Source organism: Acanthopagrus latus, chromosome 21, assembly GCF_904848185.1.
Source record: "Acanthopagrus latus isolate v.2019 chromosome 21, fAcaLat1.1, whole genome shotgun sequence".
Taxonomy (NCBI): Eukaryota; Metazoa; Chordata; class Actinopteri; order Spariformes; family Sparidae; genus Acanthopagrus; species Acanthopagrus latus.
In genome coordinates, this window is record NC_051059.1 from 9,053,951 (window position 1) to 9,079,789 (window position 25,839).

Here is a 25,839-nt window from a genome sequence, read left to right on the forward strand (position 1 = left end):
TTGGATTAGATACTGGATTTATCTTCACTCCTGTTTATCAAACCCCAGAGCTGCCCTCCATTTATCCAACATTAATTCCACAACATCAAAACCACTGACAGGTGACGTGAATAACACTGATCATCTCATCACAATACGATGTTCTGCTGGGGAACCTCGGGCGCTGGCATTCATGTGAATGCCACTTGACACACATCACCCATCCAAACACTGTTCTGAACCAAGTACACCCACCCATCACAACAACACACCCAAATGGCCAATGGCAGTGCCCCCCTACACAGTAAAACAGCATGAAATTGTGTTGTCCTTTAAAGTCAGTTTGTTCACTCAGCCATGAAAACAAATAGTTTGTTAATTTAATGTTTCGACATAAAAAAAAAATCAATCAAAGAAGATCTTGCCAGAACTGCAAAGTGCACCCTTAAGTATTTTCTCTGAAGTTGTACATGAGTAAACGTTCTTAAAGAGTCTGGCAACAGCATCCAGTTAAACCACAGCTTAGATGTCTTTGTTTTTGTGAGCGTGCTGTTGGGTTAGCTGGCGGTAAATGTGGGGAAGTTGTTTTAGCATTCGCCCTCATTGTCCTCTGTGTTGTGAGTTTGTCATATACCACGTTCGGTACAGCTGATGAGTTCAAATGTACGCAGATTTGTAGAGATGGATCTCTTGAAATATGTCAGCTGCAGCTGATTTAATTTGATCGAAGAAGGTGAAAACAATATCACGTTTACACACACACACAAAACAGAAGACAAAATGGTGGAATGGGCCAGAGAGCAGGACTGAGGGACCAATAATAATTTTGTGAGGGCAATTTTTCTGTTTTGTGACTTGCAACAGGAACCATATTAAAAAATGCACCGTGTCAACAAAAACAAAAATGTGCTTTCACTTCCCGACAGATGAAAGCCATCTTTCAGTGCACGACCTGTGAGCTGCAGCTGCATGACAGAAAAGTGTGAAAACCAGAAAAGCCTTTCCTGCCTCATATACTTTCACACACTCTACTGCTACAGCCCGCTGCACCCTTGGCCACTCGTCACACATGATGGGTGCCTGCCTCTGAGGTAACATGGAGAGCGAGGGGATGTCGGTGCAGTCTATTTACTACGGGAGAATTGGAAGCGAGGCCACCGAGACGCTGCTGGAGACGTTTGGACGTGAGGGCAGCTTTCTGCTGAGGGACAGTGAGACTGTGCAGGGGGCCTACTGTCTGTGTGTGAGGTGAGCTGTGAGTGGATGGGCTTCTGCTGGACCGAAAGAGGCATTTGTCATGCGCTTATTTTGCACCCTTGTGCGGTCTCGTTGACTGGTCTTCTTTTAAGTGGCGGTGAGGTGAGACTTTAGATTTGCTGCCAAGATAAGCTGAGAAAACTAGCTGAAAGTGTTAATGTGGCGGGTTTACACAGAGTTTCCTATAAATCTGTGCATCACAGCAACATGTTTTGAAAAGAAATTTGAATTTCAACTGTAGTAACGGGTATTTTTGTGATTTTCAGAGAACTACAGGCAATGAAAAAGGCTCAAAAGCGAGTTTACATGTAAACAGACTCTAATCTAGTTTAATTTCATAACTACAGTGTTTGTGGATAAATGATGAAACAAAACTTTTTTTTTTACCACTATGAACTCCTCCCTACTAATATTTTGAAGAGAAAGCACTACAGTTTTGTACATTTTTATGGGCGCCTGTGTCATTTCCCTTGTGTTCGGAAAGCTCGGAAGGTGTTTAACAGAGGCAAACAAGAAAGCGTAAAGAGTCAGAAGCAATTCGATCAGAAGAGTGAAAGAGAATGAGCGTGTGAGGGCGAGTATTATTAGACATTCCTACGCTCGACCACCGATCCGAAACTTCGGTCATCTACATCTGAATGTATTTGAAGGCATCTCATTTATAGTAAACAAGTTGCGGTTGACAAATTGCATGACAGTAAACCTTAACCGACAGCAACACTAGTAAAAAGCCCAAACATTAAAAATAAAACCACAGAGAAACAACAGGAAATCCAGATCTGCAGTATGTCCTGTCTAGATTAGCAGAAAGCTCAGACACGCACAATAAACACTGACAGTGATGGAAGAGGTACTCGGGTCTTTGACCTAAGTCAAGGTAGCAGCTCCACACAGAATACCTACGCAAATAGTCTTGCATTTAAAATCAGCAAATTGTATTTGAAGTATTGAAGTACTCAATAAGCAATGGTTACATTTCTGATATACATATTACTTAAATTTTGTTCCTGGTTCATCACCGTCTTTACACAACATCTACATGTGTTAAAGGGGCTCTGTGGAGGTTCTGCGTTATGCTGGAGGCCCGTCGTTAGTTCAAGTTATCGGACTTCGTTTCTAAACCAGCGTTAGCCTCCGTGGCTCTCTGTGAGCGGAGCAGAGAGAGTATATAAAGTCACAGCCTTTGGACTGTCGACCCGAGTCCTTCACGTAGAATCCCACAGTGGAGCAGCTTTAAACAATTTGAACGACAAATCGCCCAGAGGAAAGTAAGAAACAGAGAGACGAGGTGAAGGTTTCAGTCTTCACGTCATGTTACGACCTGCTCACATATGGACATTAAAAAAGTGATTAATACATGTTAACTACTACAAATCCTGTTATAGCCCCTTTAAAAAACAAGCAAAATGTTTGACCTTTAAACCTTTATTTAATGAAGGCGAGATATTGAACCCCACATTGCTCATCAGTGAGGGCCCTGCGATGAGCTGGCGACTTGTCCAGGGAGTACCCTGCCCTCGCCCTGAGGCAAGGCTGGGATTGGCTCCAGCAGCAACACCCCGCAACCCCTTGGAAAGGGATAAGCGGACCATGACATGACATGACATCTAATGAAGCAGCTGTCACATAAATGTGATGTAGTAAAATGTACAACATTTTCCTCCAAATTTAAGTGGAGAAGAATAAATGTATTTAACCAACAAAAATAAAAACACTGGGTAATCACACTGATAATCAGTCAACTCATGTTCTACAGTATTTACATACATGTAAATAAATGTACAATTTACTTTTACTTGTACTTTTGATATTTAGTTACGTTTAATATCAGATACTTTTAGACTTTTACTTAAGTACTTTTTGTATGAGTGACTTTCATTTTTAAGGAAAAGTCATATTTTAACACAATAGTACTTCAACTCAAGTATGACTTTTGGGTACTTTATATACTGTATATACTTTATATACAGTAGTGCACATATGTATCTTTATTCCACTGCTGTGTACTGCAGACTTCTCTGAGAAATATAACTAACAAAACACTCCAAAGATATTCAAAGAGTTGACCTATAGTTTAGATAATTACAGAATTACATTCATCTGCCAGGAAAGTCTTTCCTATGTACAAACTAGTTTTTTTTTTTTTATTTTGAAACATATTTACATAACTAATCCATATGTACATTTTTGAAAGAGACACAGCATAATGCATAACAAAAGTGTATGAAAACTCAGAAAAAAATGAAAGATTTATTGCCCTGTAAAAAAAGATTAGCGATGTCTAACTGTGGTCTGGTTTCACCTCGATTCTGTCAAACAGAAAGTAGAAATCAGTTTCAGTCCTCTCTTTCAAATTAGTCATCAGGATGGAACATGTGCGTACGCTTTGCGCCATTTCCGACTGACTCATTCCCAGCAAATCATTCAAATATTTCCACTTTTGTGTTTCACAGGAAAGCTCCGTTTGTGCACACTTACAGGCTTGTGCACTCTGCTGACGGCTGGTGTCTTCAGGTGGGGGATCGTGTCTACACACACACACACACGCACACACACACACACACACACAGACAAGGATGTTACTTATGGTTTCCTGCGTGTGTGATCAACAGGCTTCAGGGGTCAGACTGCACAATTTTAGGACTCTGGAAACACTGATAGAGAGCTACAGACGGGTTGCGGCCTTCCATGACAGTTTACCCTCACTCACAGAGCCGCTAGACAAAACAAGGCTACAACACATGAGCCCCGGACAAGGTATGACACACACACACACACACACACGCATGTGTGCTGCTTAACATGCTACGATATATAAAGTATTTTCCTTTTCCAATCTAGTCCACGCGCTCACACACAGGCACAACCACACACAGGTACACTCACATGTTGAGCTCAGTGTGTGTTCTGATGTTTGTGGCGTATTAAAGAGTCCCCCTTCAGGCTGGGAAACGTCTGTCTGGGATCATGGCCTGCTCGCTCAACTGTTAACACACTTTCACCGGTGTCCTCCACAGAGTTTGTCTACATGGAAACATGTGGCAGCAGCTCTGTCACCTGAGGCCGGGGCCCTCAGCCTGCGAGGAGAAACCCACTGATCAGCCAGACGGCCAACAGCAGGGCTCTGTGTGCACTGACCGTAATATCGCTTCATGTTTAATTTTCTCACTTTTTATGTCACTTTGGTACCCGTAAGGAAGTAAGTGCAGACTGTGTGTGTGTGTTACTTGGTATGATTATGAGAAAGAGCAACAATTCTGGGAACTGAGAAAAATAAATGCTGTGCAAATATACCAAACACTGTCCCTTGCTGCGGTTTCATTACAACAGACATCACTGTTGCCTTTTATGTGTGTGAGAGGCTGCGTTCACTTGTCGTCTGTGGTGCCCTGCGTCACAGAACTAAGGATAGTTCACCTACTTGTGGTCATGTGTTATAGTCTTTTTTATCACAATCACACAGACGGTGCCGATGTGCTTTGTTGCTGTTTAGTATCAGCCTGGGGAAGTTACACTCCAGTCACACTCGCGTACAGTAATCAGTGTGATCAGTGTGATGTCTGTGGTTTGGCTGCCAATCTTTTATCCGCTCTGAAGCCACTGTCACAGCACAGGAAACACAGCGATGCAGGCAAGGCATATCAGAAAATCTATTGTGGGTGCACTCATTTCACCGCATGACTTTTTCTCATATTCTTTTATGCAGCACGAGGCTCTCCTCAGTCGCCAGCAGTGCCCAACCTACAACCTGGTTTTCAGGCCGGACAACATAACCCTTCTTTCACTGATCTCAACCTGGCGTCGAATGCAAATGAATGAAACGCAGCTTCTCTTTAGGGTTAAGCAGTGTTATGGCTAGTCCGTCAAACTGAAACACAGCGTTTCTTCTTTTCGCGGCACTTCCTTCCCACAGCCATGCTGTGAACAGCAATAAGGAATCTAAACAGCTTAAGTTAGCAGTTTGTTGTTTCCCTGATGATATGCTGTCCTCCAACTGTTTAGGGTATGAGTCTGACAGGAGGATTGTTCTTATGCATTGCACCTTTAGCTGCATTATATTTAACTGAGCTAGCTGTGGTGATCTGGTCAAGTCAAAACCTCTGCTTGTGAAAAGGGTCTATAAGCCCGGACATCAGATTGATCTTCTGATGGTGTGGTCGCTCTGGGTCTGCCTGATCGTGCTTTGGAAACAACTGATTCAGTTTCCGTAAAGCCCCCTCCTTTAACCTTTAGTGTAGTCATGATATGATGCTGAGAAAGCCCCTCTTTGCTTAAAGTAACAACGTGACCACTGACACCCTCGCTCGATTCTGATACCATGTGTCCTTCTACGCCAGGCAACGCTACTTAGTGAGCCCTTCTTGATATGGGCTGCAAGTGAACAAGCCTCTGACGATGAGTGTCATCTTAATTCACGCTTCAATGGAAGAGGTACGGTTCAAGGGAAACGGACCTTTTGGACGACAGTTAAACAACCTATAAATAATGCAGGATTTTATTAACATGCCATGTCATGACATTACTGTGTTTTAAAATGCTTGGTAACTTTGGTTTGTGTATAAATATTAAAGACTTTTGGACTTCACTGTGTAACAGCCTGTATACGTTTGCTAAAATCTCTTCTGCAGTACAACTCTGATCACTACATGTCCAGTGAGATGAAAAAAAAAACAAAAAAAAACCAGAGAGCTGAAGTTTGATCACTTGATTTCTTTCTTTTGACTTTAACTGTTAGATCTGAGTGTAAACCTGTTCAGGGATAATAACATATTGGAATATAATATAAGATGAGATGATTGATTCCACTGTCATATCGGTAAATTTCATATAAGGCAACAACCAGCAACCACTCAGCCTATTTTAGCATAAAGACAGGAAAAGGGTGTAAAAGGCGCATTTTGGCTCGGCACTGCTAAATCTCATCACATTGTATCTTGCTTTTTTATCTGGATGGTTTATTCTAACGTGTTTTTCTATAGATTTACTGTAGAATCGGAGCCAGCCTGCAGCTGATTTTCGTCCCTCTGGTCAGTGCCTGGCTGCTTGTTCCCCCCATGCTAAGCTAAGTTGACCAGCTGCTAGCTTTGACTACATACATTGTATAGGCCATGTGTCAGTCATCTTAACTGACTCATCCAACTGTAGAAGGTTAATTAGGCCTTTATACCATATTGCTGTGTTACATTTTATTTAATTGCGGCTTTGATTTTATCAGGATTCTTTTATTTTATTTTGATATATGTTAAAAATGGTGAAGTCCTTTGCTTTTGCTCTTTTCTTCCTCCGATGCGTGCAAGTGTGCTTCTTGACCACAATCTATGAATGAAGCCTGGATAAATTAATTGTTTACAAATGAGGTTATGTATCACTCAACTTTATTTCACACGCAAAAACATATTAATACTTTGTAGAAGCACTAGATCATACACAGATCTACATTTCAAGCTAACAAGTTGGCTCAGGCAGCATGGAAATCATGCTGGTCTATGCTGTGGGACAAAGAGTGGTCCAAGTGTTTTCACTACTAGCACAGGAGCTTTGGACTGGGATTAGCAGACTAACTCCAGCAGATATCGCTCCAACACAATGCATAAATACCGGCATGTCAAAAATACTGATTTCTTCATGGGTGTGAATGTTCTTCCATGTTGTTCGGGCCCTAACCAAAGGTGATTTTCAGTCACTATGTGATTGACGATTAAGTCTCTTGAAATCTTGGTTTCTTCACATTCTGTTGATAATTTTAGTTTCCAACAACAATTCTAACATTTTGCCCCTTTAAGATGTTTTAAAAATGTACCAAAACTTAAAAGACCACACAAATGTTCACCATCATACACTCTGCATGCATTCAACCACTTTATACAAGTTGCTATATAAATAAGACATTATTATTAGTTGCGGAATAGCAATATATTAAAAAGCAGAGTTAGAGCTGACCGTAAGATCTAATTTTGCTTTGTTTTTACATTCGAGTTCGTCCTTTCCATGTTGCTTTGAAGACGTCTTTTCAGGGTTTTCCCTCTGTATCCTCCACCTCTGTGATCTCCTCCACAGGCTCCGCTGATGGGGCAGGAAGGAAGAACTGAAAATATGAAACAAGGACACGCAAAACATTATATTTTACCATTGACTTTATTTCATTTTCTCTATGTGAAGCACGTTGTACTTCGTTTTGTAAAGTGCTTGATAGCCAAAGTTCATTATAAGAAGTCAATAGTGTTTGTGGTTGATTGAGTGGTAAATCCAGTGGTATAGGTCTCTCTTTCTGTGTGTGTGTGTGTGTGTGTGTGTGTGTGTGTGTGTGTGTGTGTGTGTGTGTGTGTGTGTGTGTGTGTGCAGTATGTGTTATACTTACGTTGAATGTGTCATGTTTTTGCAGGAAATGTTTGTACTTAGGCGGGGGGCGAGGAATCGGAGGAAACAAGATCTTAGACACCCTGAAAACACACACACGCACACATTTTCATATGCTTTTTTTCTTCCCCCAAAACAATCAGACCACAAACTGAAACCGAAAAAGAAAGGAGAAAAAAAAGAGTGCATCGCTCCCTTTATCTCCCTTTGCATCTGTGCTTTTCCTGTTTGGCTATTTTAGAACTCACACTGGGGAGTTTCTGCCTCCACCTTAAGGAAGTTCAGGGTCAACGCGGTGGTTTTTCATAGAAAAAGACACTGCCACCACCCAAACACTCCTCTCACTTCTCCTTTCTGCATTCTGTTGTCTAACTTAACTTCAGCACTTCTGCCGACGTCAGCGTCAACTTTTAAGTGAGGGGACAGCGCTTATGTTCTCAGATTCAGGCTTTCCATTATCTCACAGGGGCGGACAGAGAAATGAAGCACGTGTGAAAAAGGGCAGCAAGTCTGTGAGGAGCTGTGCAGATGAATGGGCGAGTGTGAGAGTGTGTGAGTCACGCGTCAGTAAACAGGTGAGTCATTCAGTCAGAGACAGAAACTGTACCTCTGATAGCGCACCAACAGCAGCACGGCCAGGAGGATCATGGGTATTCCAAGTGAGACTGAGACGATCACGAGGGGGTTGAGTTTGTTTGTCGGTTCTATTGCTACAAACAGACACACACATGAAGATGATGATTACTGTGCTGAGGTAAAGGAGCTAAAAGAGGTCTGAATAAAATCCAATCCTAAGGTCACCAGCTTTTGGCTCAACCACTTTTCAAGATGACTTGAACAAAAAACACTCACTGACAACATGACCCCAGTCACTCCACTGAGCGTTCTTTTGGCAATCTTTCACCATCCTCGTCCTCATCCTCACTCTATAGGTGCTGCTTGGATCTGCATTTTGCTCTGTATAAGACAACTCATACTGGACGTTTTTGTGACTTCCCTCTTTCTAAAAGATAAAGATTTAAACACTCAGCAGGTTCACCCCATTTACATCGTTTTTTTTGTAGCTGATCAGGTCTGACTGTGGGAACATATGTTCCCATGATTTATTCATTGGTTATTTTTAATAGTTTGTCTTGTTTATGTGCATCAGAAAATAACACATGCAGACATACTGTACCTTGTCACCCAAGTCCAGCTGGTATTCAAAGCACTCAGGATTTTCGGTATCTTTGCTGGAGGGCAGAGCCCATGTCACCGACAGCTCTCCATCTTTGACTGACACAGAGATGTTGTCGGGTGGAGACAGGACCTCTGTGGCACACACAGTCTCAAAATGAGTCAAATAACTGACAACAATTCATTTAAAAGGTCTTCTTAGGGCTCTTTGGATAACAAAGGTTGGTCCACCGCTTCCTTTCCATTTTGCAGGTAGCAGTTGCTTGGCCTGTTTGGTAGTATAAGCTGTGTGCGCTTTCTCTCCATAAGCAGGTGGAGGAGAGACACTCATACAGAATACAGAGCTATTCAACACTTACTTGAATAAGAAAATAACGCAGCTACTTCAACAAGCACAAATTCACAATGACTGCGACTGGATACGCACAGATATCCACCCGGTGATGCAGTCGCATGCACACAACCTCAGAGAACACGGCAGATGGTGTGTGCGCGTTCCATATTACGTGACTTAGTTTAGACGTGTTGTGACTTTTTGTTTCCCGCCGACACACACCCGTTTAAGCTTTGACTACATTAAACACGTAACATATGCGTGAGTTCACGGAGTTTAAGTGCAGCAGAGTGCTTTTCTTTAGTGGCTACACTGACAGCAAATGCGCAGCCTGGAGTTGCGTGAGATACAAGCAAAACAAGATGGTGTCCTTTCCTTTTCAGGATCGTGTCTTCAGTTTATGGACAGTGAAACATCATCTTAAGATGGTGTAATATAAGTATGTTAATATCTACAAACCACAGTCAGCTGCTAAGTTTTCACAAGCTGCCGGTTAGACACGGACAAAGCGATCAAGACCCCAAAATAGAAGCTGCTATTTCAATCTTTTTTGTCAGCTATATCAAAATAAGCAGGTGTCAGGAAACAATTCATAATAATAGAATCACTAAAAACCACACTGCCGTTTCCTGTACAATTCAATCTATCAAAGTCTGTACGCCTGTATGCGCACCATTTTCACGGCATGGTGCAGCCAGTTTTGTTTGATAATAAAAATGTCTATTTTACCATTAATTATCAGTATCTTATTTAATTTTATATATGTAAAGCACTTTGTACTTAGTTTCAATAAGTGCTGTCTAGGTTAGGCCCCCCCCATCACTACGCACCCCTGTAGCCCCTCAGCATGAACACAAACACACACCTTTAGACACACACAAATTTGACCCTTACACCAAAATTTCAGTCACCACATGGTTGGAATCAAAATAAAGTGCGAAATTCTGCGTTGTTCAACCGGTGTATGTCATTAAAGATGTTCTGTGGTACTATCATTGGCAAATACTCGTTTCGGAGAAGAAATTCAGGCTCAGAATTTTTATATTTACAACGTTAATGATGTAATAAAACATGACTGAATAAACAAGCTGTTCTCAGAGGAAAATAAGGTCCCAGAACACTGTTTGAAGCTAGAAAACGTGGCAGGGTCCGCCACATATAAACATTAAAAATCCTTCAACATATCCCTCTAATTAATATTTCTTCTGTAAAATGACAATGCACCTTCAACAACAGCCACTTTTTTTGTATCTGAGAGTATTACCATGCTCTTCCATACGATATGTGTAGGCGTAGGCTGCCATCTTGTTGTGCAGGCTTATGTTGAACTGAAGGATCACATACAAGTCCTCATACTTAGGCACGTGAAAAGATGTTGATCCGTATCTTCCCTGGGACTTGACAGATCGTATCTCCTCTTCTTCGTCACAAACACTGCACGATTAGACAGAGATACATGCTCAAAGCATTTCATACATTTGATCTTACCCATCGTGTAAATATGCATTCATATTTGTAAATGTTCATTTTCATTAAAGCTATGTTAATCGCGGTGATGTGTAATGTTTAAAAATACCTGATGGCGACAAAGATCTCACTACCCTCCTGCAAAGCTGGGAACGTCCAGGAGCAGTTGACTACATTTGCTGGGTAAAGGTAGCAGGGGAAGTTCTCCTCATCACTCAAAACAGCCTTTGCATCATGTTCCTCCACTATATCCTGAAGCTGAAGGAGTTTATCAAACAAAAAGAACAGGATAAAGACATCGAGAAAAAAAGAAAGAAAGAATGGTTTTACTGTAAATGTGTGGACTTTGGAAGTTAAAATAACACTTTGATTCTCACATGACTTTCAAGCTTTTCACCCTGACAGACATCTGGAGTGAGGGCTTCTGTCTCTGTCAATAGAGAACATGTGTCCAGAGTTAAAGCACGAGGGAAAACAACCTTTGAGAACGCAGAACATGTTGTGCAGTACACCCCGCTTAATTCATCAACTTTTTCTGGTATCTGTCTTAATAGGGTGGTATCAGGAGCTGGTTTCCTTCCATACTGTACTGTACCCTAACCCAAGGAAACCAGCAACAAACTGTGATACTGCCATTATTAAAGCAAAAAAGGGTTTGATGCATTAAACATACACAGTTAACTAGAGGTGGCTTGTCCAACTGGAGCTAAAACTGTGTCCCCAACTGGGGAAAAAGTGTATTTGTGATTCTGGGGTAAGGGTTAGGATGAGAGTTAGCCAAGAAGTGATTATGTATTAGGGTAAGTCTTCAGGAAATTAATATAAGTCTATGTAGCCCCCAAGAGATACATGAATCAATGTGTGTGTGTGTGTGTGTGTGTGTGTGTGTGTGTGTGTGTGTGTGTGTGTGTGTGTATTTGTGTGCGTTATCTACCCACCACTTTGTGATGCCCACAAAACCAGCAAACTGAACCAAAGTACTGAATGGACAGGAGACAGCATCATAGCCTAGAGATTTTACACACACGCACGCGCGTGCACACACACACACACACACACACACACACACACACACACACACACACACACACACACAAAAGAAACAGTCATGCATAAACAAACGAAATGAGACGCTTACTAATTTCCTTGCTATTCATACTTCCCCTTTTCGAACTGCCTTCATATGGAGCCTTACAGTTACAACGACACATCAGTGGGCACATAATCAGACACAAACAGCTCTCCTCATACAGGTTCAATTTCATTCTCTTCTATGTTACATTCAATTGTGAGTTTTAACAACACACCTACATCTTTCCTTTCAAAAGTTTTGCCCTTTTTCAATGTTTAAAGAGAGAAAGAAAAAGTGCCTTGCTTTGTTTACACACTCAGCTGTGGTACTAAAAAAAAGATTCATGGATAAAGCCATGATAAGTTCTTCGAGGCGTAAGCTTTCTTATGACTACATTCTATAACAAAATCCTCCTGCAGAATATGTTGTAATATTGTTATTGTAAATAGCATAAAGAAGAAGCTGTACCTTCCGATGTCCCTCCACTCAGTCACTTCTCGGAGAGCCCTACTTTCAGACAGAACACAATGAAACATTTCTGGGGAAGGAAGAAGCCTGACGTCACGTACTGTACAGAGCTTCATGAGGTTTCTTCCTCTTCCTGCATTAGTACTATACATGGCAAGATCAAAAGATATTTAACACCATGTACTGAGCCGCACTCATGTGTTGATGGTAAATACAGTTTAAAAAAATAATAAAGGTGCAGGTAAAAGACTGAATCATTTACTTCTTTATAAACTGTTACCAAAAAAAAGAGAAAGTAATCAAATTAGTGACTTTTCAATTAAATTACTAACTTTTTTAGAATCCGTACTACTTTAAGTTGGGCCATTTAACTATTTAACTTTTTTTTTTTTTTTTAAATCAAAACTGACAACTTATAAATAATTTGGTAACTTTTTTTAATTGTTAAAATGTCCTAAACTTCTGAACACAATTTATAACTTTAGAGCATTGGGCTGTTACTATTTGCTGTAACCTTTTAAAGAAAACTGGTAGCTTCTGTAAAAAGGTTACAGGGTTTCCTCTGTAGGTTTTTAAAAATATTTAGACATTATATCAGAAAATTACATTTACAGATAATAAATTTCAACAACATAATTCAAAAAGCCATGCAGTTAAACTAATTTTGAGACATTCTATGTGGTATGATCAAAATGTATATGAGTCAAACATTTGTGCAAACGAATAAATACAATAAGAGGCACTTTTAAGATTTACTGTTTTTCCATTTTGAGGTCATTTTCAATGGGATTTTCAATGGGATTGCGCAGGGCAAATTCTATATTTGCATAAAAATGATAAAAAATAATAATAATAATCATGTACAGTCGTCATGGAAGCCCAGAAGTATCGATTTCCAAATGCAACATCATATGGAGGACAGTTTAGGTGGACTGCTTCTAAAGCTTAGTTCCATATAAATGCATGGATAATTCCTTGTTTTGTCGTTAGCGAAAATGACCTTAAAGTTGAAAAAGAAGCAATACTTAAATCAAAAGCTGGAAAAGTCACGTGAGATATCGCGTGGAAAGCTGTTGCCAGAAGACAGTAGCGTTCCACCTCAACTGTCCACCAGGTTACGTTGCTTTCTGAGGTCGATACTTTTCGGCTGCCATGACGGCTGCAAGCGGAACAAGCTACTGCTAGTTGTTCAAAAACTTTCTTTTTAGCAGACTCGTTGTCCACAAATTATGTTCTCAATGCTCGTGTTCATGTGTAGAGGCCCTGGTGATACTACAAGCAAAGTTTCATGTTGTGTCGAGCCTTCTTAGTGTTTTAAAAATAGTGATTTTGATGCTAACATAGAATTTCCCCCACGCACTCCCATTTAAAATGAGCTTGACCCGAAAACGAATTTAGGTAAATCTTAAAAGTGCATCTTTCGTTGTAATTATGCTTTTACACGATCATTTGACTCAAATACATTCACACAAAAAAAAACAATAAAAAGCGAAACGAAACGAAAAACGAAAAGAAAATTACAATAAAATACAACTTATTTGTTGTTAAGGTGTACAATTGCAGCAGATACTGCGCTACACATAGCTCGAATAGAAAATTGTGTATCGGCTTATGGTTTATGTTTCGGACGTGAAAAAGAAAAAACACCCTTAAGAAGGCAAAAAGTAGTTCCCTGACCGGGAATCGAACCCGGGCCGCGGCGGTGAGAGCGCCGAATCCTAACCACTAGACCACCAGGGAGAGATGTCTTAGACACCACAGACATCGATCTTATCTTATACATACTCATTACTACCGGCAGACAGGGGCTGTGGCTGCTTTTTCCGACAGTCCTACGGGTAGGCTATTATCTTTCCTCAGTGACTCCAGAGATTTCAACACGGAAGTAGCTAATCGTCACTGAAAGCGGTCTCAAAGTGAAAGTAAAACTTGAAGGGAAGACTTACTTACGGTAAAACACGAAAGCTTTACTTAATTACCGCTATTATTCTTATAGCTGAGTGTGCCAGGTCATGGCTCTCGGGTGTTAAAGCAATGCTACTACAATATCTAACAGGAAACTTTTACATTTTGACACTGTAAACTAAAAAACTGCAGTTTTTGACGTCGTCTTCCTGTCCTCCTGTGTGTCTGTGTCAGATTCAGCATGATGGCCACAGACACAATTAGACAGAATAAAACGGCCATTCAGGAGAAATTGTCTGAGGACTACGTCCTAATCCTCAACAAGGTCATTGAGAAGGATCTGATAACTAAAAGGGAGTACAACAACCTCAAAAGCATCAAAGGAGAAAATGTAGAGAGGCACGTCGTGGAGCTTGTGGATAAGATCATGAATAAAGGAGAGGGCACCTGCCAGAAGTTCCTGGACCTGCTGCAAACTGATGAGGAGGTTAAAAGCACTTACCCTGAGCTGAAGGAGGTACTGTGGACCAACACCGGCCTTTCTACACCAGTCCAAGCCTCTTCAGCTGAACACAGCGGTATGTTAACATAAATCCTGTTGGTGTAGAGATGACTGTGTCTAGTAGAAGTCACCTGCCAGCCTTCTGTCTGCTTCACATGATGCTGAGTTTCATGTTTGGAGGTGTCACTCTGTCCCGCTCTGTTCCCCTCAGATGGTCCATCACAAGAGAAGAGGCTTAAGGAGGTGAGGCCTTTAATTAATCGGTGTCAAAGCGATTCATTACAATGTTTTTGTTTTGTTTTGTTAGAGAGACACAAGAATTGCTGTTCACCTCAAAGCCTGCAGACATTGTGTTCATGGGGGACCACAGTGTGTCATGGAAATAAAAAATAAAGCAAGTAATTTATTGAGAACTAATTGCGAAATAAAAAAGTGAATATGATAACATATGAACCAGTTGAAAAGTAATTTATTAGGCGAGGTGTCAATAAAGCAAGGGAGGCATTCTGAAAAGAAATCAGAAATGAAATATTCGCCCGTCGAAAAAATAGTTCTCGTGAAAAAAGGATTTTACAGAAACAACATAAAACAGTCGATACGTTCATCTTATAAATAGACATTAATGAATGGATAACTAATTCATACATCCATCTGAAAAACAGAGATGCCTGAATGAATTACTGAGTGATGCTACATTGAATTACTATTTCTGTGACACTCATGGACCTCCATGTGCATAAAAGATTAGATTTGTAATACTGTGATATTTAATAACATTTAAACTAGTAAAGAAACTTCTTGAACTACAACTCCAGTTGTTCATTATGTGTTTGTGTCCAAATGTTTCCATTTTTTTTTTTTTAGGATGAGCAGTACCAGCTGAATAGCCGGCCCACCGGCCTCTGCGTGATCATAAACAACGAGAACTTCTTGAAAATGAAACAAAGATGTGGAACTGACGCAGATGCTGGTATGTCACAGTAGACCGATTCACATTTTACTAATGTCTTGTTTTTTTTTGCCGATTGAAGCCTAACTACTTTTCATTTTAAATTACATTTCCTGTAGAAAGTCTGGCAAAGGTGTTCAGCTGGCTGGGCTTCAGAGTGCTGATGTGTAAGGACCAAACCATGGACCAGATGGATCAGACACTGAAGTGCTTTGCTTCTCTCAGCGAACTCTCTCAGCTGCAGAAGTTCAGTGTGAAGGAGTGGTCCGGCAATAAATTCACTGATCTTCCGGTGGCTCCTCCATCACTTACACATGGCGATGCCTTCATCTGCTGTATTCTGAGTCATGGAATGAGTGGCGTGGTCAGTGGGACTGATGGGGATCCTGAGGTCAGTGGGATTGAGGGGAAGCATCTCTTCATTAGAAACATAACAAGAACCTTCAAGGCAACCGACCAATCAGCCCTCACTGGCAAGCCTAAAGTGTTCTTGATCCAGGCCTGCCAGGCCCCGCAGGGTGTTAAGGAACTCCCGAAACACCGGGGAGTGCCATCAAAGGATCTGCAGGCTGATGGTTCTCATCCAACATACATTCCTGAGGAAGCTGATATTCTGGTTGCCATGGCAACCGTTGACGACTATGTCGCACACAGACACATAATATCAGGAAGCTGGTTCATCCAATCTGTGTGTGAGCAGCTAGACTGGGGCTGTCAGAGGTAAATGTATGACTCAAAATTAAGTTGAAGTTCAGTAAGGTCCACAATATTAATATTTTGTAGATCTGGTGATATTAAGCTTACCATCGGTCTAACTGTTAATGTCACTGAAAAGGGGTATTGATGTGATTGGGATGTGTGTCGTTTTAGGGGTGACGACATAACAACCATCCTCCACCGTGTGAACATGGACGTGAGCGAGAAAGAGGGGAGCCGTCAACCTGGAGAAGTAAAGCAGATGTCTGAATTCACAGTCCGTCTGAGAAAGAGACTCGTGTTGACACCACAACAGAAATGAAGCTCGCCGCAAATCATGTAACAACAGTAGAGTTAATGTCCCAACTAAGGATGTACTTTTTTTCTGTTTTTTAAAAATCATTTTTAATCTTTTACATTTCCAAGTCATCACAATGAGTCACTTATGTTGCAGAATAAATCTGTGTTTTGATTTTGATTGTGTTTTGATTTTTTGTGCTCCATGCTTCATTGGGGGGGGGGGACATTTTATACACTGAAGCATAAAGTCATAATGGAAACAGCTCCACCTGGTGAAGAAGCTGCAGCCTGCTGAAAGCAAACACATTTTTGTTTGTGACTTACAACCAATGATAGAATGTAACCAAGTGCATTTACTCAACACCGTACTTTCGTGCAGTTCTGAGGAACTTGCCCTTTAATTCAGTATTTCCAGCTTGTGCTACATTGTACGTCCCATCCACTTCAGTCTGGAGGTAAATATTGTACTTGATAATACACTACATTAATTTAGCAACTGTAGTTTGTAGTTACTTTGCAGATTGAAACTGTACCAGAGCCATATTATATAATATAGATATAAGTGTAATTTACTTTTTTCTTGTAGTTTTGATACTTAAGTAGAATTAGTATCAAATACTATTGAAGACTTTATTCACATGTGCTTTTCATATTGGAGACAATTTCACTTTTTAATGAGGTGATACTTGATAATACACATCATCTTTACTTGAACTCAAGTTTCGGGTACTTTTTACTGAAATGTCAAGTATCGGTGCATGAGTCACATATTTCCCTGTAATGTCAGTGGTTTGAGACAGGTTTTGGTGTCAAGCTTCACTGAAATGGTCAAAATATATTCTTACCGACCAGCAGCAACAAAAAACTGTGATTATGAGGTTACAAAAGATGAAACAAACTGTGTTAAGTTAATAATCTAATTGCAATTTCTAACTAATCAATCACTTAAAGTGACACTTTAGAGGGTATTTAACTGCTTCACAGAAAACCACAGCCACATTTGCAGAGTTTTCCACAACGACGATCAGATAATCAAATTTCAGCCAGACAAAAGTTAGGTTAGATACATTTTATAAAGCAAATGTTTTCTTCTTTGCAATGGACGAGTAGACATGATACTCTTTTCAGTACACAAAAATGAAACAAACTGAAAAAGGAAAAGTGAAAAAGTGCTCATATGCGAGTCGCCCACGTGATGAAGGAACTGGTTGTGATCAGAAGTAGAGTCCACGGAGCCGAGACCGAGTGAGGGGGAGGAAGACGTCAGTGTTGTGTGATTATTGAAAACAAGTTCAGAAATAAAGTCATCAGCTTTCATCTCCACACAAGTTTAAAAAACATAACGTGAACAATGTTTTTTTTTTTAAATTTTTTTAAATGATATCCTCATAGAAGACGTTCATTGATCTTTGTAGAAAAGTACATCACATTTTAAAAAGAAAGCAACAGTTTGCTCCTTCCTGGTGTGTCATGTGAGATGTCCGGCCTCTTTTTAACCTGACCCGCCAGTGGTAGCTCTCACAAATGTTGTGAGACGGCGCCTCGCCGCTCTGTCCGTGAAAGGTCTTGTTTTTCAGCATTCGAGGAAAACATGAACGTCAACACGTGGGTGAGAGCGAGGCCTCCAGCAGAAAGCTGACTGCTGAAGCGATGCGGATCGCCTGTAGCTCACTGTGTCTTGCCGCCGGCTTGTGTTTCTGTCTCAGTGTCAAATTCAGTCAGGCAGCAGTAGAGCAGCTTCTGGATGAATCTGGTGGCAAAGACTGGAGGAGGAGAAGATGGGAGAGGATGAGCAAGGGACGGGAAAAGATAGATTCAAGTCAGATGACTCTGATAATCCAAGAGGATTGATGCTTTATGTCGAAGACCATAATAAACTGATGTACATTTCCCTAAGTAAAATGAAAACACACGTCCTTCCTGGGCACAAATTGTACTTTTTTAACCTACCGTTCAACTTGCGGATGAATTTGGGCCTCCTCTCCTCAGGCAGGTATATGGCCACATAATAGACCGGCACGCCTGACAGTGCAATGGCAATTCCTATGAGGGAGTTGATGGTGTCTCCGTACAGAGGCACGATGACTAGGAACAGGCTGCACAGACAGTAGATGAAGGGGAAGAACAAGGTCAACTGTGGAGAGAAAGACACAAGTCTGGTTAGTGTGCGTGTCCAGACAGACAGCTTAAGCAAATGCATGAACCGGAAATAAAAGCAAAAAAACAACAAAAAAAACGTGATGACTAAAAACATTTCCCATTCACCTCACTGAAATGCTACTTTCTCTGTGATTGTGTCTTATATTAAGTGATTTTTTAAATTTTTTCATTTCGCACAAAAAGGTCACTGAGGCTTTTGAAGAGGAAAGAGAAAAAGCTTCCTCCTGTCAGGATATTGTGATGTTGACCTCTGACCTCTGTAGGGCACAGTCCTCTGTGACACCCCATGCAGCGCACTGCACATTTGGCACATTTGCACTTTATGTATATGCAACATTTTATTGTTTGATCTGCCTTAAAACCTGTGACACATGCCCTTTTTACATAGCTGCACGGGACAATTTAGGTGGGGGAAATTTGAAAAGTTTCAACTTTAAAGGCCGTATCAGGAAAATTTCAAACTGGTCAAATCATAAAACATTTAAATAGAAAACACAAGTACAGAGCTTGTAGAAAGCAGAATGAATATATCTCTTCCATTCCACATTATCATGACTGTGAATTAATACCTTTACAATGTTTGTCGGGTCAGTATAACGGAGGACCTCAGGATTTCTAAAACTCTGCTTATAGAGCATTTGCATGTAACTGAATTCAGCATGAATGTGATTGGCGAGAGGAGCAGCACCTTCACGGGCCGGTGTCTGTCAGGCTGAGTGATGCGCAGGTAGATGAGTCCGGCCACAGACAGACCCACATAGAACCAGTAACTGAAGCTGAAGTAGCTGATGAGCTGGAACACGTCCTCCACACACAGGAAGATCAGACCCATTAGCCCCTGCAGACACACAGCACAACAAAGAGTTGCTTTACTCCAGAAGATAAGTATTCATATACTTTCAGCTCCTGCACATTGTTTCATGTATTATGCATTTGAGAAATATGTTGCTTAAATGGAATTAGTACTAGAATTAGAGTAATATAAATGGTCCTCACATTGAACAGCAGCGCAGGTATGGGTGTGTAGCGCTCCATGTGGATCAGGCTCAGACTGTCGGGGAGGTGGCCCTCTCTGGCCCCGACGAAAAACAACCTGCACGATTAAGAAAGATGCCAAGTTATTCTAAAAAATACCCATCATGACCTGAGCCCAAAGTCAGTGCCTGTTCAGTGTTTCCCGATTACCGTGAGGCAGCGATGATAGAAGCGTTGAGCCCTCCGTAGCAGGACATGGCCACCGAAACAGGGATGATCCACTTGAACGGCCCCAGGACCGCGTTCCCAAATGTCTACAGGGTCACATTACACAAGGTTGATGACAATTCTAGGTGCAGAAGTTAAATCAGTGCCTGGCACCATTATACTGTCCACAGTTCACCGACATCAAGCAACTTTCTTTAGTTTCTCAAGTGCAAGAGGTCAACCAGGCAGAGTGGGGTTATATTTAGCAGCAGAGTGAATTATCTCCCCAAGGTGGCTGTTTGTTTCTCACCACAGCAACTGCGTCACTGGCCAGCAGAGACGGCATGTCCAGAACCACATAATATGCCACGTTGGTCAGCAGGTAGATGATGGTCACTATGGGCATGGAAATGGCAATGGCCAGGGGAAGATTCCTATAACAAAAACAACAACAACAACCACACTAGCAAAGAGAGGTGTGTGACTCAGTACAAACCTGCAGTAAACAGATCACAGTGGTCACGTGATCACTGTTACTCAAGTTGCAATTCCAGCCTCTGCAGCCTGTTTCCCCATGTTGATTAGTAGACTTTAAACGTAATTGCAAAGGATTGAGGTGCAATCCAAATCATTTGATTCTACCACTGGACTAGTCCTGTCAAGTTTATCTGGATACAGCAAAAAATATGAAAATCAATAACAATTGTATTTAACTATGCTACAACAAAAGATCATTAGGGTATGGATGCACTATATTGAATGTTTGCCAATATGCCAACCATTTTCCACCTAATGGAGTTATTATTATCAAAACATATAAACACAATGTATTATTATGCCTACTCAAACAATCAAGGCTACTTAATTTTACTTTGCTTTACAGCCTGTTATCTACATACTTACTTTTTCAAATCATAATGGAATACTGACAACAATATGAATTAATCTTAACCTTTTGTCTGTATTTTTGTAGCCAATGTTCACAAGCAGGCCAATGAAAACTCTGACATATGGACATAAAAACACAAAACTGTGCAGCAGGTGCAGGTTTGGAGCGGTGACTGACCGGTGAGCAGAACAGATCGGGAGTTTTCAGTCATTTAGACCGACGATGTAGAGACACAGAAAACCTCCTATTAACAATGTATTTTAACAGCAAGTGTTAACAAGTAACTAATACTCTGAGTAAGTGTTTGAGAAGAATGCTTTGTACTTTTACTTAAATATTATTTTAATACCAGTAGGTTTACTTGTGATCGAGTTACGTTTCAGTAATGTAACTGTACTTGTAACTGAGTACAGGTTTGACGTGCTCTTTTCACCGCTGCAAATCATGATGGGCCACGGACAGTTGCAGACATACAATGCTTTTCAAAATGAACACATTCACTGGGCAAAATAAAAAAAACTACCTTGTCAGTGTGCCGATGGTATTGTGCATTTGGGAGGCAAAATTTGTAATTATTAACTCCACTAAATTAATTCAATATTAATTAATTACTAACAACTTAGTAGGAAGTGGCACATTTTTAAATCAGCAACTGTCGCTGTTAGCAAAGTTATATTTGAACAGATATATTTACATTTACTCGGGTATGACTTTTGTGTACTTTATACAACACTGCTGTTCTCAATGTTGATGAGAGCAGTGAGACTTACTTGACTCACTGCAGGGTGATGACTAAGATAATAAAGCAGGGAAACCAAAACAAGGAACCGAGAGGTGCTAAAAGTCCTCCGTTTAGCTGAGAGTAGCTGTAGAGTCACAACAGCGATTCTCTTTGGGTTTTACCACCACGTTCCCTTTCCGTTTGTATGTTTTTGTATATATGTGTGAGTTACCTCTCTGGATTCTGAATCTCCTCTGTGACAAAGTTGAGTGTATCCCAGCCGGAGTAGGAGAACAGAGCTGAGTAGAGGGCCAAGGCTAAGGCTCCGGGATCTGTGGACGAGCCCTCGAATGGGTTGTGGAAGCTCTTTGTGTCTCCTACACAAAGACAAGTCAAAGTGTAAAGCAGCCAGCCTTTTGAATTGGTGTGTTTCCTCCGATGCATTCGCACTTGAATCTCATCTTACCAGAAGATATCTTTAGGATTCCTACAATGATGATGAGGCAGAGCGACATGAGTTTGGCGTACGTGAAAATGTCCTGGACCAGAGTGCCCCACTTCACGTAGGCACAGTTAATGAAGATGAGCATGCCTACGGAAAACCAGAGGAACAAAGACAATGACTGAGTTTGAGGCCAAATACAACTTCTGCAGCTTCTGCTTTCTTGTTTGGTTGCATTTGCATAGCAGACGTAGATAAATCATTCAGGAAACTAGGGGTGCCTCTCTCCCCCAGAAACATGTCATGACTAATGACATTGTTGCGCTCTAACCTAAATACCACTTCTGCTTACTGCATTCTTCACAGCACAAAGCCTGGCTGTAAACCACGTTGGTATTTTTACAGGACTGGACTGCCAGTCTAACTATAGCTGATGCCAGTTTCACACGCACAGGGTCACTGAGTCTAGAACCAGGGTGCCAGTCCACCACTTGTTTTAGCCCATGTCATCCTCAGTAGGTAGAGTCCCAGGTGGTACAATATCTACACTGACAAACAAACGTCCTGTGACTAACTCAGAGTAAAACCTTTAAAGTTTTTTTGGGAGCCTGTAGAGACGGAACCGACTTGAATGTTGAATTAGCATAAACAGTAGTTTAAAGGGCACTTGCTGTCTTCACTTTCAGGTTCATAATTTTATTCTGGTCACTGCGTTTACAAGATTAAATGCCCCCCCATCGGTTTTGTCATACTGTCCAGTTTAGTCCCCCTCTTTCTGAAACGCTCTGTTCGAGCTCCTGTCTCTTTAAGGTCCCCTCTCCAAAATACCCAGGCCTGTCTATCTGGTCAGCTCGCACATGCCTGAGCCTGCACCGCTTACGACACCAGGTCTCAGAGCATGTTCAGAGTCCTCCAGGTCATGCTATTTAAAAGAAATTATATTATTATTAATTATCTTATTTATTTATGGGCCTTTTTATGGCTTTATTGTTAAGATAGCTGAGAAATGACAGGAAACAACATGACAGAGAGGTGGGTTGACATGCAGCAAAGGGCCTCAGGTCGGACCCAAACCATGGCTGCTGCCGCAGCAAAGACAAGGCCTCATCAGACGGGACACCCGCTCTACCAGCTGAACTCATGGCTGCCCAGGTCATGGTACTTCTGAGTGCTATATCGCAGGCAACTGGACATGTTTCAGTTTCTTGAAAACAACAGAGCATCTGTGCTAAATCAATTCTTAAGTGCCAAACTAGCCACTAGGCATCACAAATATGCGACACAGTAGTGTGGTGTCACAAAGTTACAGAATTACATTTTCTGTGGGAGAAAGGAGCTTCTGTTGGTGCAGACTTTGACCTTTTTCAATTTTCAAGATCACGATGACCTTGATAGCACAGAGGAAAGGAGAAAAAATTTTAAAAGAAAAAAGAAATAGCATCAAAGGTCTCCTTTGATACAGCTCTGCTGCGATGTTCAGTTCAGGCTGATTTCACTGAGATCTTAACAGTAACTTTGGATAACCTTCATTCCTCCTTCCTGTAAATGCCCTCTGTGTGTGACTCTGGAGCCAGAGTGGCGGACTCCACCACTAACAAGGAAAACTATTATAGAGAGCAGTACTTACAGCTGACAGCAAGGACTGGGTTGAGGCCAAAGAGGACATCAGAGGGAAAAATTCAAACACTAGATGGCAATAAAGTCAGTTTTCCCAGCCTGCATTTTTTTTCATTCACAACATTCACACCCCAAACACCTCTATAATTTATATTAGAAAATGCTGATTTATAAGTAAAAGAACACAACCAAGAGTTTACAGATTAAATAATAAAAGCAGTTAAATTATTAGTCAGCTTTATGCTGAGTTTCCACTCACACACTCATTCAGAACAGAGGAGAGTTGCTTACAGAGGCAGGCTGCAGCAATGAGCCGGACAGAATCGTACGGCGCCTGGCAGGTGGGGTAGAAAGTCTCCACCAGGTAGTTGGCAAAGGTCAGCGAAATCACAGCCTGGCTGGCCGGCTCGATCAGCAGGATGGATGTCCACAGACGGATGAAAGCCAGGAAGCCTCCAAACGACTCCAGGATGTAAGCGTAGCTGGCTCCAGACTTGGTGATGGTTGTGCCGAGCTCCGCGTAGCACAAAGCCCCGAACACTGAGAAGATGCCCCCGACGGCCCAAATCACCAAGGACAGCCCGTAAGAGCCGCTGAACATGAGCACGCCCTTCGGTGAGACGAAGATCCCGGAGCCGATCATGTTGCCAACAATGAGGCAGATCCCGTTCATGAGGGAGATCTCTCTCTTCATCTGCATTTTCTCCACTTTCACATTATTTGGGGCCTTTAGGTCCTCATCGGACGGAGCCCGCATAGTCGGGCATATCGTCTGTGACACGACCCCCATCTTATGCCTCAGATCCCCCATGAGTCCAGTGCTGATGTGGAGGTGACAGGGCAAGAATGAACACGTCATATAGATGTACATATCACAGGGTTTTCTTAAATATACTTTTCTTTAATAGCCACCAATGTCTAGTTAGGGTTAGAAGAAGAAAGAGTCCTGCATGTTGCCAAATCTCCCAGTTACATTTATCCAGTCTACATTTTATATATCCAGACATAAGATGTATTAATGTTTGACTGAAAGGCAAACATCAACAAAGGACAATAAGTGAACTCACTTTATTTGTTGTAGATCAACAGGTATGTTTGTTCCTCTGAGCATGAAGAGTCTCCCTCAGGTAGGTGCTGCTCGCCTGAATGAAAGCACCATGGGTGAGATCACATCTGAGTGGTGGCAACAGGACAGTTGATGTTGCAATCCCTGCAGCCCAGGACAACCACGGCGAGTGTTTTTCCAGCGCCGGGTGAACCGCACTCTCGAGTTCCCACCCTGAGCTATTTTCAGAGACGAGTAGACCTTGTCCCCCTCCTCGCTCCCCCAAGAAGCCCTCAACAGCTAAAACAGAGGGCCAAGCTGCTTCAGCAGCGGATCGAATTTATTAGAGCAGATTTTTTTTTTGAAGTACACTGACATTAAAGGATTGCTTGATGCGATGTGATTGGCCAAACAGCTGCTCCTCTACACGGTCTCTGCCCATGACACACCGACCTCAAAAATAGAATGTGAAGAGGATACAGTATATTGAGATTTAGAGGCACTTCTCAGAATGTTGTGTTTAAAAGTGGCAGGACATCTTCGAGCAAGCGAGGCATATCATTAATATTGTAAGAAAATTTGGAGCAAGGAGTGGTTATTAAGAAGACAACCTAAGGGTTATATAAGTCTCTCAGACAGGTTGCGACATTAACTGTATTATGAAACAAGAATGGCACTCAGTAAAGCGCGTACCTCGGCCAACAGTCCCCTTTAATTCAACGGTCTAATCTAATATCAAATACAGCATATTGGAATGGAACTTGTTTGCTTGGAAAATAAAGGAAATTGAATGACCCTCACTCATAGATATTATCAAGCATCAAGATCAATGCATTAACCACCAAGAAATGAATGAAAATGTTGGAAAACAGCAAAAACAACCTTAAAGAAAGTGAAAACAAATTCATGGCTCAGCACCAAAGGTTAACAGGGTCTATTCTGGGCCGAGACCCACCCCCCATCCAAGTTTCATGGAAATCTGTCAGGTAGTTTTTGTGTGATATTACGTACAAACCAACAGACAAACAAGCACGAGGAGGTCAAAAGCCCTCATACATAGAGAGGCAAACATATCTTTGTGTCTGGTTTGTTGTCCTGTATTTCTTCATAGTTGTTTTTCATGGCTTTGTGATTGCTTTTATGCCACGTTGTGATTTTTTTTGCATCGTTTTGTGATAGTTCAGTGTCAAGGATTGTTTTGACATCGCTTCACAATCCTTTTTTTTTTTTCTTTCAAGCAGTTCTCTGCCAGTGACATTTTGCAGGTGAAGCCCAGGTCGCCCCTCACCTTCCCCCGTTTGTCCCATTCAGGGTGCCATGA

At 41.5% G+C, this 25,839-nt stretch overlaps 4 protein-coding genes and 1 non-coding gene across 6 annotated transcripts; 2 read left to right on the plus strand and 3 right to left on the minus strand.

Annotated features, from left to right (window-relative positions):
• The first annotated feature begins 905 nt into the window (after nt 1-905).
• On the plus strand, nt 906-6,153 carry LOC119010730 (SH2 domain-containing protein 1A-like). The gene is made up of 4 exons (XM_037083115.1): nt 906-1,227; nt 3,690-3,750; nt 3,849-3,993; nt 4,254-6,153. Exons 1-4 carry the CDS (start codon nt 1,076-1,078, stop codon nt 4,295-4,297), a joined length of 402 nt encoding a protein of 133 aa, XP_036939010.1. The 5' UTR covers nt 906-1,075; the 3' UTR covers nt 4,298-6,153.
• A 441-nt stretch (nt 6,154-6,594) lies between these two features.
• On the minus strand, nt 6,595-12,196 carry LOC119010727 (interleukin-5 receptor subunit alpha-like). Its single transcript, XM_037083110.1, has 10 exons — nt 12,111-12,196; nt 11,509-11,578; nt 10,948-11,000; nt 10,680-10,828; nt 10,368-10,537; nt 8,771-8,904; nt 8,446-8,596; nt 8,201-8,303; nt 7,595-7,676; nt 6,595-7,321 (listed from the first exon to the last, which is right to left on the minus strand). Exons 2-10 carry the CDS (start codon nt 11,573-11,575, stop codon nt 7,247-7,249), a joined length of 984 nt encoding a protein of 327 aa, XP_036939005.1. The 5' UTR covers nt 11,576-11,578; nt 12,111-12,196; the 3' UTR covers nt 6,595-7,246.
• A 1,582-nt stretch (nt 12,197-13,778) lies between these two features.
• trnae-cuc lies at nt 13,779-13,850 on the minus strand. Its single transcript has one exon. It is a non-coding gene; the product is annotated as a tRNA-Glu (tRNA).
• Nucleotides 13,851-13,884: 34 nt separating this feature from the next.
• On the plus strand, nt 13,885-16,640 carry LOC119010726 (caspase-8-like). Of its 2 annotated transcripts, none has more exons than XM_037083109.1 (6): nt 13,885-13,948; nt 14,250-14,593; nt 14,729-14,760; nt 15,382-15,487; nt 15,586-16,186; nt 16,337-16,640. In XM_037083109.1, exons 2-6 carry the CDS (start codon nt 14,257-14,259, stop codon nt 16,482-16,484), a joined length of 1,224 nt encoding a protein of 407 aa, XP_036939004.1. In that variant the 5' UTR covers nt 13,885-13,948; nt 14,250-14,256; the 3' UTR covers nt 16,485-16,640. The 2 variants fall into 2 exon arrangements, with proteins under 2 accessions (XP_036939004.1, XP_036939003.1); XM_037083108.1 differs by having other exon boundaries at nt 13,903-14,061.
• Nucleotides 16,641-16,753: 113 nt separating this feature from the next.
• Nucleotides 16,754-24,786, minus strand: LOC119010725 (Y+L amino acid transporter 2-like). The gene is made up of 10 exons (XM_037083107.1): nt 24,541-24,786; nt 23,765-24,294; nt 21,881-22,006; nt 21,647-21,791; nt 20,115-20,238; nt 19,808-19,911; nt 19,619-19,715; nt 19,311-19,460; nt 18,413-18,596; nt 16,754-18,225 (listed from the first exon to the last, which is right to left on the minus strand). Exons 1-10 carry the CDS (start codon nt 24,582-24,584, stop codon nt 18,131-18,133), a joined length of 1,599 nt encoding a protein of 532 aa, XP_036939002.1. The 5' UTR covers nt 24,585-24,786; the 3' UTR covers nt 16,754-18,130.
• Between the last annotated feature and the right edge of the window lie 1,053 nt (nt 24,787-25,839).